Source organism: Squalius cephalus, assembly GCF_949319135.1.
Source record: "Squalius cephalus genome assembly, chromosome: 18".
Lineage (NCBI taxonomy): Eukaryota > Metazoa > Chordata > Actinopteri > Cypriniformes > Leuciscidae > Squalius > Squalius cephalus.
In genome coordinates, this window is record NC_137139.1 from 24,873,084 (window position 1) to 24,891,638 (window position 18,555).

Here is an 18,555-nt window from a genome sequence, read left to right on the forward strand (position 1 = left end):
GCAGTTTTTGTAAAAGTAGGCTAACGATTGCGTCACAGCCACGCGACTCTCTGTCGCACAGTAGGAAATTACCGTATGGACAGGAGGAGAAGAAGAAATACAAAATAATTCATCAGAACACCTACAAAAAGTTTCTCCTGCTCCAAGATCATGGACAGCTCCTACTCACGCTCTCCGTCTCTGCGAGTTTCGGAAGGTAATGATTCAGATTGATCTTGGCACAGCTACTAGAAGACAGACGGTTTGCTCACGTCACATCTACGTCGTCGAGCTCAGTTTGAGTCTGCGCAGTACGCTGGACCCCCAGGAAGTAAGATTTTCTAATTGGCTTCACTTTGTCTCCGTTGAATCCAATGGGGTCGCTGTGTCCATTTCTTTTACTGTCTATGGTGATAACCAATGAGGTCTGTTCTCTAGCGCATCACACACACTTTCGAGCTTCCGAGTTTAGCATTTTTGATGCATACTTTTGTAACAAATCACTCGAAAGTCATTTATTTACAATTTATTTTGATCTGCCGCCTGAGACGTCGTTGCCATAATGCGATGTGTGTCTTGCTTTGGACTTAACTGACACACAGGCATTCTGACACCGCAAGTTTATTTTACATTTGCAATACAAGAAGTTTATATCAGCAGTCCCATATTCATAATTGTGACCACGTGGTCTGTTTACAATGTCTACAATTGTAACAGATGTTTACATCTACCATGTCTTCATATAGTAGGCCTATGTGTGTGTATATATATATTAGGGATGTCCCGATACCACTTTTTCACTTCCGATACGATACCGATGCCGCAGCTTTGGCTATTTGCCGATACCGATATCAATCCGATATTTTTATTTTATTCTTGAACTAATACTACTACTAATAAAAATATATGGAAGCACTTTGCTCAATTAGCCACATAAAAACATCTCACTCAAATGGAGAACAAATACTTCTCCAGTATATAGTCCACAACAAGTTGATAATGAAAGACTGCCACCCTTTATTCAAAAGACCCTAAGATATGTTTGGTAATTGTACATGAATGAATTTAAAATTAATTTGCTATATTTCAGATCAATATATTTGTTTCCTTAAAGTTTTAATTAACTTTAACGTTATTCTCATCTGAATTATAAATAATTTATTTCTGTATAAAATAATACTACCATTAAAAACACATTTGATTTTAATTTTTAATCAATGTAGAATGTGTAACTTCAAAATAAACAGATTAGTGCTCTGTTTTAGGATACCGATGCCGTGGATCGGATCGGGACATCCCTAATATATATACTATATATATAGGCCTATAAATATAATTACTGGAATAATTGTTATAATTGGAATTACTCCATAGTGATAGATTTACCTTTTTTACATTTGAGCCCCTGAGAAACTCTCTGCACATCACTGTATAAATTGGATTGATTTTAATAACTTTAATGTACTTAAGTTAAAAGTGTGCACCAAGCACTAGGAAAATGCAAGTATCGGATCGGGACTCGGTATCAGCAGATACTCAATATTCAATGACTTAGAGCTGCACGATTAATCGTTAAAAGATCGCTATCTTGATTCAAACACGCACGCAATCCCATTCCTAAATGACAACGATTCACCTATGTCTATTAAACATTTGACAAAATCACACCAGAACATTCAAATCTGTGCTCGCACTGCCGCTGACCCAGAGAGAGCAGTTATCACATGTAGGAATGAAACAGCACAGTATTGTTGTTTCTGTGTTGCAAATATTACAATTATCACAGAAGTACTGGGATAAAAGTTTATGGTTCAGATATAAACACTGATGTCTATGGTAGCGATCATAATAATGCAAAACACCTTTTGAAAATAACTTGAAAATAACTTCAAATAACGATTGTATCGATTACATTATTAAGTCACTAGGTGGTGACAAGTAACTGTTAAAAAATGTTTTTGTCATTTAATCATTCAGTCAAGAGATTTGTTCAAACAGGCTGATTCATTCCGTAATGAAACAAGTGAAGTATTTATGAGTGAGTTATTGAATCATTCATTCAAACCGATTTAAAAAAAATAATTAATTCAAAATATTTAACCATTTTGAATAGACTGTAGCAATTAACATTTTGTCAGAACCGCTAGAAAATTACATATTATAGGCTACTTATTTTTTTGTTTAGTTGTCTTTTCAGAATCGTGGGAGAATTGTGATCTCGGTTTGAAACAAAAAAAATCATGCAGCTCTACAATGTCTCGGATCAGGGGCACAAAAAACTTGATTGGGACATCCCGACAAATAAATATTATCACCTTATCCATATCAAGAATTTTAACACCAGTGCATCCAGCATACCGCTGCATATTTTTATCAAATTTAGTTTTAATTTAATTAAATCACAGCCTTTTGCGTGATAAAATTGTACTATGCCATATCATGATTGAATGTGATTAATGTGTAGCCCAAATTCATTTTCATTAATTTCATTTCTCTGTGAAATTCTGTTTCAACTATTTTTTGTCTGTGTTTTGTGCAGAAATCACAGTGCCCGACGTCACCAAATTGACGGTGAACTATTCCTTTACGTCCACTTGTGGGTTTTGGGAAAATCGTGCACCATCTTCTTTGTTATTGAATATTGTGAAGCAATGTAAAGGCCAATGTGAACAAATAATGATAGCCCTGTGGGGCGACATATTTAGATGTAGCTTTTAAGCATCATGGAATAAGAAAAGACAAGCATACAAGACTTATACACAAGTAAAAGTGACAGTTGTACATGCACAAGGGCCACAAGCAAATAACAGACAGCTGTAAGAAAAGCCATGAAGAATTACCGCAGATGTACAATGAATTAATGTGGATTAGCGCTGCACAATTAATCGTTAAAAGATTGCGATCTCAATTCAAACACCCACGTGATCTTTTTTTCTAAATGACAATGATTAGCCTTTGTCTATTAAAAGGTTAGTTCACCCAAAAATGAAAATTCTGTCATTAATTTCTCACCCTCATGTCATTCCAAACCCATACGACTTTTGTTCATCTTCGGAACACAAATGAAGATTTATTTGATGAAATCTGAGAGATTTCTGTTCATCCGTTGAGAGCTACGCTACTACCACTTTGACGCTTCAAACCGCTCATAAAGAGATCGTAAAACTAATCCATATGATATGAGCGGTTTAGTAAAACATTTCTGATGAGATACGATCGCTTTATATGATGAACAGATTGAATTTCACATATAAACATTCATCAACTCACACATCAGTTGTGGTAAACGAAAGCTCAAGCATGTTTGCTTGACGTGCAAGAACCACTGAGGCTCATCAGGGCTCCAGACTGTGACCAAAAGGTTGCATTTTGCAACCAGGAAACCAGGAGAAACATTGTGCCATGAACAAACAAGTTACAGAAGGCTTTTTAATCCACAAATCACCAACATTCACCATGGATTTAATGTAGCAAAGCTAACTGTAACTATGAAATGCCACCAAAGTCCCACTTTTACAAAGGTACATGGTCGAGAGCGGCAGTATAGCACGATTTGCCAAGACAACATAATCTGCACTCTATCATATACACGCTGCTTGTGTGAATGCAGAAAGTTTTGACCAAAAAAGATTAGGTAATTTGATCGGATGTCATGTATTTACGCCATTTTACCTGCTAGAAATACATGCTCAGTTAATTAGTTCAGTCAAATTAACTTTTATGAGTATTTAGCACTTTCTTTTTCTTTCAAGTTCACAGAACTAGTATATTTTAAGTAAACTGAACTAAAAAAAAAAAAACTAAAAAAACATTTAATTTAGATTAACTTGAGTTTAACTGAAACGGCTGGGATTTCTATTTCCCAGCATGCTTTGCCCATGGCACACGAAAGGGAGAGTAAATGCTAAAATTAAATGTAATATAACGTATTTTGTGTGCAAGATTAATTTTAAGTGGGAAATTTAGAAGTGAACTAAATTATGAATTATTAAATAAATCTTCATTTGTGTTCCGAAGATGAACAAAAGTCGTATGGGTTTGGAATGACATGAGGGTGAGAAATTAATGATAGAATTTTCATTTTTGGGTGAACTAACCTTTTAATAGACAAAGGCTAATGTGGTGGTGTCAGAGATGTTTTATGATTTCAAGTGGCGATTCTATCGCTTAGGTTAGATAAGCTAATTCACCAGAGAGTTAGTGAGTGGAATATCAGTAAATGGAGAAAATGAAAAGTATGTGAATATGTGATTAATGTTTTGTTATGCTAATTTAGAAGAATTTCTGTTAATGTTGGTTTTAGGATAGAACCATCATGGTGACAAGTGGCGCATGAGGCTTGATTTGAGAGCAAATATGTTAAAAGCTTTATATTGCTACACTCATACATCAAGTTCTATAACATGCAATTGCTTGTTAGCAAATTAGAAAGGTAGCATTTAATGAACTAGCTTGTTATTGTTACCTAGTTAGTATAAGTTTATACTAATAAAAATTTTCACATTGAAGTTACATGAAAATTTTAAGTTTAAATTAGTGTACTCATTCTCAAACATTTCAAGTTAAGAAAAAGTAAAATGTATGAGTACTGCTTACTTAAACTTTGAATTTCTTAACTTAAAAATTGAGGCAACTGATTATTGAAGTTTTGCCAACTTATTCGAGTTTACAGTGTAGCGATCAAAATAGAGGAAATCACCTTTCTTTTGAGACTAACTTCAATTAATGAGTATGTCAATTACATTGTTACACCAGTAGGTGGTGACAAGTGACTATTAAAAAATGTATTTGCCATTGAATCATTCATTCAAAAGATTAGTTCAAAAACGCTGATTCAGCCAGTAATGAAACAAGTGAAGTGTTTATGAGTGAGTCATTGAATCGTTTTTTTTAAACAATGTATTCAAATTAATTAAACATTTTCAAATAGACTGCAGCAATTAATATTTTGTCAGAACTCTATACTAAATTACATGTTATTTTGTTTAGTTGTCTGTTCAGAATTGTGGGAGAATCATGATTGATCTCTATTTGAAACCAAAAAAAACATGATTTTCAATTTATCCAGAATCGTCCAGCTCTAATTTGGATAACAACAGCAGGGCTCGACATTAACGCTTGAAAGAGCGTTACAAGTGAAAGAGAATTTTACTTGCCCAACTGGACAAGTAGCAATAACAAAAAAAAAATAACAAGGGAATCATTAAAACGAGAGAATGATTCTGATTTTATTACATTTATTGTAAGCTGCGATCAATAGAGCTGGTAAGTCCCGCCCATCCGTAAAACCCCACTGGACCTCTAGATTGAAAAATCGTCAATGCAAGTGAATGTGAGAAAATAATTATTTTCTGGTCCCGTTTGAATTTTGCCATGAATGTGAACATATGTTGTCTGTGAATTTTTACAATCTGAAAATCTGAAAATGACAGATTTACTTGTCCGAAGGACAAGCACATGAAAAGGCTTAATGTCGAGCCCTGCACATATTCACGTACTTTTCATTTCCTCCATTTACATATGACTGATATTCCACTCACTAACTCTCTGGTGAATTAGCTTATCTAATCTAAGAGATAGAATCGCCACTTGAAATCATAAAACATCTCTGACACCACCACATCAATAAATCCATTACTCAAAATAAACTATACATTTTCTTAAACGGATGTCAAACTAAGACCAAATGATTACCTGGAACAAGCCTCAACACTAAGTCACAATTAGCACCTGACTCAGAGCACTTCCACATTATAAGAAGCTAGACCTTGCTATTATCTTGAAAGGAAATAAAGAAGCATGGATTGAAGCATAATAGCAAAAGCCCTCTGAACCAGCATAATGTTGACTAAATCATATGCTACCATTCAGTGGCAATCAGTTACAATTAAGCGAGATAGTTGTGAGAAGTAAGAAAATTATTCTTGGCACGACTGACTGTGAGTGACTGAACATCTCTTGAGGGCATAATAAAGAGAACCACATCTTAAACCTTTAAGACCTGGCGTCCATTACTATGAATGTGACACTGCTTTAGATCTTGTGGATGAAAGGTTGTATGTTTAACAGCCAATCAAATAGCAATATAGCATTTTAGGCAAAGTGCAAAAGTAATGTAGCTTTAAAAAATGCAATATTATCAGGCTTCTCATAACAGTTTGAAAGATTTCTTGTAATATTAAACTGATTGGTATGGCATAAAATCAACTGTAGCATTACAACTTTGCCAATTAAATATTCATTTTTTGTCAGGCTCATACCATTTTATATATTTTTTATTATTATTTCTAGCCAATATTTCGAGTTTAAATAATCTAGTTCACAGTTTGCTGCATACAACGCTTTGTGGTCTTTTATTTTGTTATTGTGAATAGACAGTTAATCAGTGCCATCTCTTTAAATCTAGATTACATCATTTATTTTCCATGCTTTGCTCTTTGAAAAATCAATGCTTGATTAATTGCAAAAACCTGGACTTTGCTGAGCAAAAGGATGATTGTGTCTAAATTAAGGAGCACAAACAGCATAATTTCAGCATCTCTCTTCCACCTGATTATGTTCTTGTTCAACTTTATGATGTATTAGATAGCAGTAATATTGCCTGTAAAAGGATAGACAACAAAGTGAGCTAATATAACAAGCATAACATGTTATAAGGAATACATTAATAATGTGAACCAGGCAAATGTATGGACAAACTGTCTGCCTTCACTGCCTTCGAATGCTGCTAGTATATAGCCATAGGAAATACTGAGACACTTTCTATTTTTCATTATTTGCCCTGAATCCTCAGACTAGACATGCTACACAGCAGTGTTCAGCTGTGTCTGCCCATATTGCTGTTTGTCAGGCTGGCTATAGCCACTGTGACAAATCACCAGCAGGCAGCCTTGTTAAAACACTGATGTGGTTTAATGGGTGATGTCCGAGACTTGGGTACATCTGATGAGCTCTCAGCAGACATTAGTGACCAGCCGTATCCACTAGTGCGTTCACAATTCTGGCTGTAGTTTGCCAGTAATACATTTATTTTTCACATAGAGAAACTTATTTCTAAACTGAATCTAGACTACGCAGCCTTTTTGGTTCTACGTTGACTAAATCATTACGAACATCTTATCTAAAAGTATGAGTATGAGACTGGCCTAAACCCACAAAGCCCAAAACAGTGACTTAATTCAGCTACCAAAGCGCCTGCAACAAACTGAAGAGAAAAACGAGCCTTCTTATGTATTTTCAGCCTCAGCCAAGCTCACCCATCCATGAAAATCCCATCTCAGGGAAAGAGGAGGTGAGGACCTGCGAGCACACATGCACACACACATTTACTCGCACACAACAGACAGTAAAGGACACACCGCCAGATCCTTGCTAAAGCCCTTTATCTTTATCATAACTACTCCCACAATTACTCACATGATTACTCACATAGGCCTACCTGTTTCCACCAAGCCATGCTGTATTTTTACTGTCCTGGTGATACGAAAACCTCTAGGCACCCAACATTAAGTGGGCCGCTAGACAGGCACACACAATGGTTAAAGGGTTAGTTCACCAAAAAATGAAAATTCTGTCAGTAATTACTCACCCTCATGATGTTCCAACCCCGTGAGACTTTCGTTCATCTTCGGAACACAAATTAAGATATTCTTTATTAAATCTGAGAGCTGGATCACTCCTCCATAGGCTTCTATGGGATCGAAACTTGCCAGCCAGAAAGTAAGAAAAGACAATGTTTAAAATAGTCCAAGTGACTACAGTGGCTCAACCATAAGTTTATCAAGTGAAAAGAACAACAAAACAGTGTAACAGCGCAGCGCTTCTGTGTTGTACGTCAGAATGTAGGCTCACTATTGGCCGACGCTGGTCATGTGTGTGATGCGTGTGATGTACAACACAGAAGCGCTGCGCTGTTACACTACATGAACTCACATCAGAGGCCCACACAGAAGAAAATGAATAGTTGAATAAAGTTGTTATTCTCGTCGCTTGATAAACTTATGGTCGAGCCACTGTAGTCACCTGGACTATTTTAAACATTGTCTTTTCTAACTTTATGGGCCGGCAAGTTTCGATTCCACAGAAGCCTATGGAGGAGTGATCCAGCTCTCAGATTTAATCAAAAATGTGTTCCAAAGATGAACGAAAGTCTTACGGGGTTGGAACAACATGAGGGTGAGTAATTACTGACAGAATTTTCAGAACTAACCCTTTAAATCATGCTGGTGTATGAGAGCGTGAGACTTGATACTTAACGCACAGACAGATACAAAAGGAGGCATGCTCACATATATACTACACAAACCATCTGAAATAATATCAACATGACTGGCAGCAAACAGCCACTTCTGCAGTTTACTTTACATCTCTTAAAATCTTTGAGCTTTGAATTGGCAAGGACTTAGCCTACTCCATGGCGTAATAAGCAGACAGCATAACAAGAAGATGAGGCTGATTTAACTCCACTTACAAATTTACACAAAAAATGAACGGGCTTAATTACACAGATCAACTAAGACTTCAGAGGTGCCAGGAGAAAAAAAATATACTGCCTATTAAACATGAGAACAGTGCCACTTCTAGGGTAATCAGAGCTCTACAACACATCAAGCCATATTAACATACACATGATCTGAACACAACAAATGCTTTATGCTAAATGTCCAACATAAAATATGCATGTTTTATACTCTAAGGGGAAAAGTGTCTAGTAGCGTTGACAAATTATTTCAACAGATAGAAGAGCTCAGTCACGCTGTGCTATTGGGACCTCTGGATGGATGTTTTTCAAAGGTCGACGCTAGCATTTGGAGCACGAGATGTGCAAGGTCTTACCCACCCACTGACACTTTCAGTTACTAACAACACATCTGATATCGACAACATACCCCCATCAAAGCATTGACTCGTCAATCATCACATAAAGCCCCAACAGGAAATCCCAAAGGAGGAGAGGACGACAGATGAAATCAAGAGGTAAATAAATGAATCGATGGATGAATAATAGATTAGGCAGCAAGTGGCCCCTTCGAGCAATGCCACGAATGCAATATTAATAAGCAGCTCTTACTGTTCGTCTCTGTGTCATCACTGACACTCTTAGGAGGAGCATGGGCCGAATAACACACAGCTGATCTGTACATTCGATCCGGATTACGGATTTTCTTCAGTCCTTCAGGAAGCAAAAAGAGAGAGTGGAGAAAGCAAAAAAGAATTCTGGGAAAAGTACACATTCCCGGATGTACAATGGCTCACAACTTTGTTTTAGTGTTTATTTCCCCCATGCACATAGCAGGAACTTATAAGAATGTTTCCCGGGGTCAGCAGTGTCATGTCTGCCGAACCCCGGTCTCCCTCCCATCAGCAAGCCCATGCATCCCAAATGTGTCCATCTCCATGCTGAAGAACACCTCTCCCGAACAATATGCACCGTTCGGCCTCAGAGTTCAGCATGCCTATTTGCTTCTCCCCTTTTTTTTATCAAGCTCATTCAGGGGTGCATTTAAAGGGATTACTTTGGCCTAAGGGTGCTGCCTTGTGGGGAGAAAATGCAGTTTCATTTGCAGGCAGGGGTATGGACGAGGAATGTAAAAGCAACCCGGTTCCCTTGTAACTTGAGACCGCATGCACATTTTCATTAACTACAACAAAGTATTATAGATGGCTCCAGCTGTTAATGGCTATAAGGTTTTACGCTGCCAAGGGAGAAAACAATCTAGACCACTGCATATAGTAACTCCGATGCTAATTGATTTGTTCAAAAACTCCTGACATGTTGTGTGTGTCTGCCTGTGTTTCTTGTACTTTTTCACTTTGCTCGTCAGTCTTAATGATAAATCTGTAGGTGTTGAAATAAACAGTCAAGAAACAGCCCTTAACAGGTAGCAATGAGGGCAGCAATCACACTCATTGTGGTCCCAGGGCTGTTTGGTGAGGCTCAATTTTAGTAAGCTACACCAATCGATGAAGTTAATGTGTGTTTCTGTGTGAGGCAGGTAGAGAAGGATCGAGACAAGCCGAAAGGATCTGTCACGACTCCCCAGGAAGAAGTGCCATCTCCATCTATCCCTGCCATTCACTAATTCAATTAAAAAGCATATTCTCAAACTAAGAACTGTGGGGGAGAGGACTATGCAGAGATCTTTAAAAGTTAATTTTCTACATAATGGCTCAATATATCATAAATCCTGCTTTGTAAGCTTATATCCTCCCTGCTTCTACTAATAGTCAGTTGTTGTAATAAACAGCACCCTATAACAGCCTTTCTGCCATTCTCTGAAGGAACCACCAAATTCAGATTGATCTGTATAGAAATATGGAGCATAGTTGAAATTGTTGAAAAATTGTTCACCCAAAAATTAAAATCACTTATGTCATCATTTACTCACCCCCATGTCCTCAATATCTGTTTTAAATATCTTTGTGTGTGTGTGTGTGTGTGCGTGTGTGTGTGTTCCACAGAGGAAAGAAAGTCTGATTTGGAAAATGATGAGGGTGAGTAAATGAGTAAATTATTTTTTGGGTGAACTCTCCCTTTAACTGTGCAGTTCTCCAGCACATCTCAATGCACGGTCGCCACCTTCCATAGGTACAGTCCCAGTTCCTGGCAATATAAAAAGTGAGCTGGGTCATATCAGGAGACAGAAGAACTCTATGGGGTGCGTGAGACATTAACCATGTTTTCAAAGCAGCCTCCAGCTAAGAACAGCCTGTCCTTATGTGCAAAAAACCCTGCCAAATAATAAGGCCCTGGAGAACCATGCTCTATGCAAACATTTTAAATGCTTCAAGGACAAAAGGTTAAAATACAGGCAAAATCAGCGTATAATGGAAAACTCCCCTAGCATACATGCCGAAAGTGTGTAGGCCTAGAGTTTAAATATAACGCACTATATGGGACTACTGAATTTAGTAGTAGCTATACAGTGCAGTGCACTCTACATTACTATGGAGGTGTGGAACACTAGCTCCTCCCCCATACGTTGACCTGACAAGCATGACAAAAATAACCGAGCCTGTTCTGCAATGGGAGTCACAAGTCAGGGTTTCTAAAAAGCTCTTGGTTACTGAGATGCATTGGCAGGAAGCAGGCCAGTCTGAGACACGTTTCAAGGCTGGTTGTGTTTGTTTGAATCTGAAATGCACACACAGACATGCAGAGATTGACTATGAACATGCACACACCCACAATTACACACACACAAAGAGAGAGCTAGTTTAGGTAGTTAGCCTCAGTGCTGTTTTGAAAACAAACGGAGATGTATATTTATGGTAATGCTTGTATTCTTAGCTGACACAGTGTTAAAAATATAAAAGTGAACATTTGGGAAGCTCAATACCACCTCCTTGTGGATTGCTATATATTCAGAATCAGAACCCTGGATTTGTCTGGAGTCATGTTTTAATGCCACTTTTATTAGGATAATTTATTAGTTTATCAATATGCATAATTTACTACACAGAAGTGAGATTTTATAATCAAACTTATCTTTCACTTTCTACTAGGCTATTTAGCATCGTGATAAGGAAAATATCATTATCACAGCATCATTTATAAACTCATATTGCTTTCTTTAAAGGTTTTTTTATAGGCTAGTTTGCTATCAAAAACCATGATAGAATGATTGTATATTCGCTTTAGCCAATCGAATATTTGTAAGAAATGATATCATGATTCCCTAAAATAAGTTTATTTTAACTCAATGTCGCCACCTTGTGGCTAATAAAAATATTATTTACTTTGATCTGACACTGAAGGTGAATTCCAACAAAAAATCCTCGCAACTAATGACGACTTCCCAAAACCTCGTTGTTCATACGTTTTATATACAGTGAAATCTGCTATATGAGAGTGTTGACAGCTTGACAAAGCTGTTTAAAGTGTAATTATTGTCATAGAGCCCTAATAATAGCCTACTAAACAATTCCGTTGCTACTTCTGACATAAATAATTAGTCATTTAAAATAAAAATCTAATTTGTATTTCAGCCAAATGTAGCAGCGACATACTGTGGACATACATTATATTCAACTGTACTAGAGTGTCTCAGAGTAAAAGCAACTCTTGTTGTCTCATACATTCTAGAGACAAATCTGAAAAGTATCCAAAACAGTGTTAAAGAGAAATGGTTATGTATAATCTTCAATGACACATCATCTTCCTTCGTGGCAAAAGAATAAAAATGAATTTTGCGTTATTGTCGACACATTCCGTTGGTTCTATAAAGGTCTGGAAATTTCAGACTCTCAGGTTATACAATAATCTAGTTCAGAGATTTAAACTGCTGTGTATGTGTATATGACGTAAAGGGGGCAAACAGGTATGGAAGAATGTGTCCTTGAAGCAAATTTCAAAGTGAAATTGCTTTTACCACACATCACAAAACCGCTAAAAAGAAGGTCAGTTGGAGTCTATGTACGCGTGAAAGTGACTGAGAGAAAAAAAAATCTAGTATTAAACAAGCTTACCAGTAGTGTTTTATACGACTCCGGGATATAAGGTAGTTTTAAGTCAAACTACGGTCTCCAGAACTCTATACCCGCAAACTCTGAAACAATTTACGCAACTGAAGAAGCTTGATAAATCGAAAAAAGAAGTTAGAAATCGACAGCCGTGTCGGCTCACAAGTTTTGCTTTGAGCGCGACCGTTAAGGCTGAAGGAAACGGAACGCGAGACGGATTTTTGAATTTTCAGAGGCTCTCGCGCTTTTGCTCCGGATTGTTTTTAAATATATGTGATGCACACTGCTGGCTAGCTACCGATGCTGGCTAGGGTGATGTGATGTGATGTCTCCGTGCTGGAATAACGAGTGTGTGAGGATAAACACAGAGGCTTTAAAATCCCAAAAGCTCCTCGCTTCTCAACTGACGGCTCTTCCTCGCCTGCCTCAAATTTTTTCCCCTCGCACACTCTTGTCGTACAAGTAAAAAATATCCCCGATGTTTCTGACTTACCTTCCGGCTTGTTTTCGGCAGCCATTTCCCCTCCGCGCGCCACATCCTCCTCCTCTTCACGAGCGTTGGGTACCACGCGCGTTCACGCAGAGGACAGCAGCACGAGAAGGGACTGGAGAGGCAGAGGCAAGTCCAACCAGAGCGCACTCACCATTGGCTGTCGAACTATGACTGACCATGTTGTTCTAAAATGGCTTGCGAGAGCAAAGCAAATATCCTCCCCTTTAAAGTGTCTCTGAGAACCATTGGGTAAAGCGTGGTGTGTAGATACACCTTAAGAAGAACCGTACCAATCCAAAGTGAGCGCTCGTGAGACGTTCGCGTGCAAATGAAAAGGCGATGCAAATGTTTCAACTTGCTCAATTCAAAAGCAGAAAACGTATTTCATTAGTAAGCAATTCAGGACAAGTTATTTGTATACGTTTTGTATATGACCTTAATGTATTTAAATATTTGATAACGAATTTGGGGCTATTGAGTTGTTGCATTTTAAAATCATAGCTCTGCTACCGTATGTTCAACCCACTAAAATTGAAAACTTAACTTTTTCGACCACTTTGAATTTATTTATGAAGGAAATCGACTTAAAACTGAAAACTCATTAAGTCACGTAAAATGGCAGAAATGATTGTGACAAGTGTTTTTTTTTTTTTTTTGTTTTTTTTACAGTTTACCCACACAACTGCTTTTATGTTGTTAAAGCGATGTATGCCTATACCATTAAGATAAAGATATAGCAATCCATAGTAGGTTAACCTTGTAGATGCAGCAACGTTGGGCTGAATGCGCGGAAGAGCTGCGCAGGTGCTGAACGGACAGCTCCAGGTGGCAGCAGCGATCCACTCTCACAGTGCGTAGAGAGACAGACCTAGGCTCCAAAACGTCTTGTGGTTCACTGAAATTATCCTGCACAGACAGAGAAATAGTTTCTGACAGCCTATTCCAACAGTATATGAAGAATGCTGTGGTATAGGTCCCATCTGAATTGCCTAGAAAACCTCAAAACTGCGTTTAGGAATATGGAAGTCGCATGATACCCAAGCTGATTAATTATTCGTTAGATTAAGCATTCGTTAATTGCATTGAGCGTATAGATAATGGCTTAAATGTCTCTCTGCCCGCAGCGAATACCCGCTATGAAATGTTATCATTAAAGCGTCATCTTTATAACATGAGTGCTTTCCAAATGCTTATCTGTTCGTTTTCTAAGAGAAAAATCTTGGATTGTTGAATAAAACATTCTAAATGACCCGTGGAGAGAAAACATTCGGGCCAGTATATCAGACGATACATCTGGTAATGGAAATAAATATAACATTGTGACTTATAATGTTTTTGGAATAACATATTTGTGGACTTAATAAATCAAGTTCAGTGCATATATAGCAACGGTTTAATTTAGGATTAGAACGTGTTCAGAAGGCTAATAATAATACATAAAGCTTGAACAATGTTAGTTTACTACAACTTTTGAGTCACTTGAATTCTCTAAGGGACTAAAAATTGTACTACAGCATAATTCTTTACGAACATCTGCAATCTATTCTTGCCAGGATCACATAAGTTTCAGACATGACATCACACAGAGGTCTTCAAAGACTACTCGATTCTTATTACCATTACTTCATGACAACATCTTTGTTTCCCTCCATTCAACTTGTTACTGTCATTTTATTCGATTTTATGAGTTTTCAGAGATTCAAGTTGATTTTATTAATCTGTAATTAAAATCCAAGTGGAATTATTTAAAGATTCTGCACATGACACTGATTTATTTGGGTTTGATTTCAACTACAGTCATTTACTAACCGAATGTTAATTAAGGCCAAAAGAGGCCTTTTGAGTTTTTAAACTTTAAAAAAATTAACCCTCTTTGGGACTAATTATGAAATCACAGTTAGAAAAAATGATGGCTTTATATTTTACATATATTTAAGACTAATATCATTTTACAAAGTTATTTTTCTACATCTGACCTTTGACCTTTTTTGGGTGCCATCATTTATAACTGTTAGGGTTATAAATTTGTCCTATATTAGGGTAAATGTCCTATTAGGGTAAATTACTTTCTGCAAATTGTCTGAAACTTCACGTTCAAATGCATTTTCACTATCTGAAAAGTAGTGAAAAGGTCTTAGTGTTTAAAAAAAAAAAAAAAAAAAAAAAATTAAAGCTACACTGTGTAATTTTTTAAGTTGAGTCTTAGCAAAAAACACTTTCAAAAGTATATGTGCTCATTAATGTGTAATTACTTCTACCAACTAATCAAGTATTCTCGTAAGCGTAGAATCTGCCATTTAGAATACACACGAGCGAGCCGCTCGAATGGCGGCAGCCATGTTGCGCCTCCATCTTGAAAATACATTAGCCAAAGAGGGACATACCTGGAAATTCAAGCTTCGCCTTTCGCGTTTTTACACTCGGTGGCACCGTGACGAATGCGAGGGGGAGATTACTCGCGACTGCCGGCAGATTTGAAATAATGCGGTCACCGTAGGAGTTAAAACGCCCTCGGAATGGGAGGGGCTAGAAAGTAGTATTCAGTTGGTAGTCATAAACAATTTCACTGCTAGATGGGAGAAAATCCTACTTTAAAAAGTTTTATTAACATTCCATTTCGTCTTGTGCTGCTATATTTCATTTGGATCTCAGATGTGAAAATGTCAAAAATGTAAAAAATTCTGATGCAACTTCAAAGTAGTGGTAGTAAAACCTGTTTCAAAAAGCATTAAAAACATGGTTTCTTTCTTGGAATTCCAAATCAATGATTGTAGCACGAGTGAAAATCAACTCAAGACTCATCTTTTTCTGTGTACCCCACACTTTCCACATGTAACTCGATTTTGACCTGTTTTGTCTTCATTTTTGTTCGTGTAGTGAGGTCAATAGGCATTGCCATCTGACCTTTGGTTGTAGTATGAATCAAATCTTCCAAACTGGCATAGGATTATGCACCCAAATGCCTGACTTCCACAACAATCTACACTGTAAAAAATGATTTTTTGGTGAAGTAAATACTACTGAAAAAAAAACAATGTAATTTACATGAAAAAGTTAGTTCAGGCAAGAATTAAAAAAACTAAGTAAATTCCATATCAGTACTTAATTTTATTGAGTTGATATTTACGCTTTCATTTCTACTCACTTGAATTAAGTAAAAATTACTCAACTTTTCTGATACTGGGGTTCCCATCATGCACTGGACCTTGAATAATTAATGAGATTCATTTTTCACTGTTTTCCAGCTGTATTTACACTGTTTTATCATTGCTTTTGTTGTCAGGATTAGTAACTTGCCATTTTGTGACATTTCGAGTAAATTTTCTGCTCAAAATGACACATTCAAACACAAAAATGATCCATCAAATGTTACCGTCATTGTGTATTGTCTACCAAGTAGTATTGAGGTCTTTGCATTCACATGAGGCTTAGCATTTGACATGATGTAGTATAAATTACTTAGATAATCTAAGTAAAGCACATACTATATATGACTGGTAGAATTCAATATTATTGTTTGAGTGAAATGTAATGCAAAGGAAATTTCAACTAAATCGATATTACTTAGCCTTTTACTAGCCAAGTTAAAATTACTTATTTTCTTTGTTACTTTCACTTAACTAGGTTAAGTAAAGTTTACTTAATTCCATATTCCAAGTAAATTTAACTTAAAGATTTCTAATTAAAGCTACTGATAAATATGTTTAGGTTTTTACTTGGCAAACTTTGTAAATTTACTAGCATTTTCTGAGTGAAAAAACTTAGCAAGCTTTTTTCAAGTAAATCCTACTCCAAATTTTTTTCAGTGTATGACTTATATTCTTCATCTCTGCCATCACCCTCACTGCTTCTATCCTCCTTGATCCTCAACTTTTTCCTTTCTTTCTACTACCTCATTTTCTGGCGCACTGCCATCACTAAGTGAAGGAAAATGAAAGTGACATGTGAAGGCCAAGTGTGGTAAACCATTCTCTGAATGTGTCCTCTACATTTAACCCATCAAAGTTAGTGCTCACACATTAGGAGTAGTGAGTAGTGAACACACACACACACACACACTTCAAACCGTGGACACACACACCCGGAGCAGAGGGCAGCCATTCACTGTAGTGCCAGGGGAGCGATTGGGGGTTAGGTGCCTTGCTCAAGGGCACCTCAGTAGTTTCCTGTCGGTATTGAGAATCAAACCCGCAACCTTCGGGTTACATGTTCCGACTCTCTAAACTTCAATACTTTCTGGAAAAAACATTCTACTTTCTATCATCAATAGTTTCTTGAAAAGGTAGCCTACAGCTTTTCCTCTCTGTCTTCTATAAAACTTACTAACATCAACCTAAAACACAGGCAAAAAGACTATTATACTGCCTGCAAGCACTGAACAATAGTGCCAGCTACACAGAAAAAATATATCCCCTAAAAGGACTTTGCCATTTATGCATGATTAACAGATTTTTTGGTCTTTGGGTGACTGTTTTTACAAAATGTGCACTAAAAATTACCAAAAACTTTAGAAAACACATTCAGATGTACAATGATATTAAAAAAAAAAAAAAAAAAAAAAAAAAAAAGGATTTTATATGCATTTTGTAGTCTAAAATGAACTCACAATGGAGCCCTGACAGCATGTGACCTAACATGTGCTAATGCCTCCTTCACTTCCTTGTTGCCATTATTTTACATTATTATTGTATTTTAAATGCAAATTTCTTTGCATCATTTATAAATGACGTTGTCCCATAGGGTTAAACTTCTTATTGGATGAATAAGCATCCCTAAATGGGATGTTTATTCATATAAAACATCCCATTTACTGTTGATATACAATAAAATACAATAATAATGTTCAGCCAAAAAAAAAAAAAAAAAAAAAAAAAAATTTTTTAGTAATATCATATGACATCCCCTTCAGCCAATAAAATTAAAATGTATTTGCCATGAGTTTGATATTTTTGGCAACAACATGTCCCTACCAATATTCAGCGATATTGATTTGTTCCTAGCAATAATTTTGATTTAAATTGAATTACAATTTTAAATGTAAAAATTGAATTATGTTTATTTGTAGCCACTATTGTTGTAATTTTGAATGCATCTGAAATGGGTCATACCATTGACAAGAATTATATTTTGCAAAACGTTTGCAAATGAAGCATCACAAGCATGCACTTGTATGCAAAGAATATACATGTGTGTCCCATTGAGTACACAAAAGTCTTAAAACGCGGTCTTCACACCCACTTTGGCCAAACTCTGGAAATGCTTCATGTAAGTAAGTGGTCAAGTGTAGGGAACTTAAATGTGAGCATTGGCATTGTATCCCATTATTTAATAAGTTCAGGAACTTCACACAATGTCAAGAAAACATAGGTGTGAATATTGCAGATATTTTCAACTGTAGATGAAAATAAATTTTGTAGTAAAACATGAAGTGTTGCATATAGAGATGAGTAGACCCATGCATGTACTTTGTAAATGTTTGCAACTGTTTTTTATCACTTAATTAAGCATCAGAATTACTAACTTGTGTCATCTATTACATAGAGACTATTAAACATAAATTGAGAAGTTTTATTTTAAACTATTGAAAACCAAAATGTGTACAAAAAGCTCTGTACATTTAA

The 18,555-nt window shown here is 36.5% G+C and overlaps 1 protein-coding gene across 1 annotated transcript in view; it reads right to left on the reverse strand.

Annotated features, from left to right (window-relative positions):
- Window positions 1-13,038, reverse strand: part of camta1a (calmodulin binding transcription activator 1a) — a 434,758-nt gene extending 421,720 nt beyond the window's left edge. Inside the window, 2 exon segments of the mRNA XM_079849916.1 lie at window positions 9,050-9,151; window positions 12,935-13,038. Coding sequence (XP_079706042.1) covers window positions 9,050-9,151; window positions 12,935-12,959 — 127 coding nt within the window. The 5' untranslated portion in view covers window positions 12,960-13,038.
- Window positions 13,039-18,555: the final 5,517 nt, after the last annotated feature.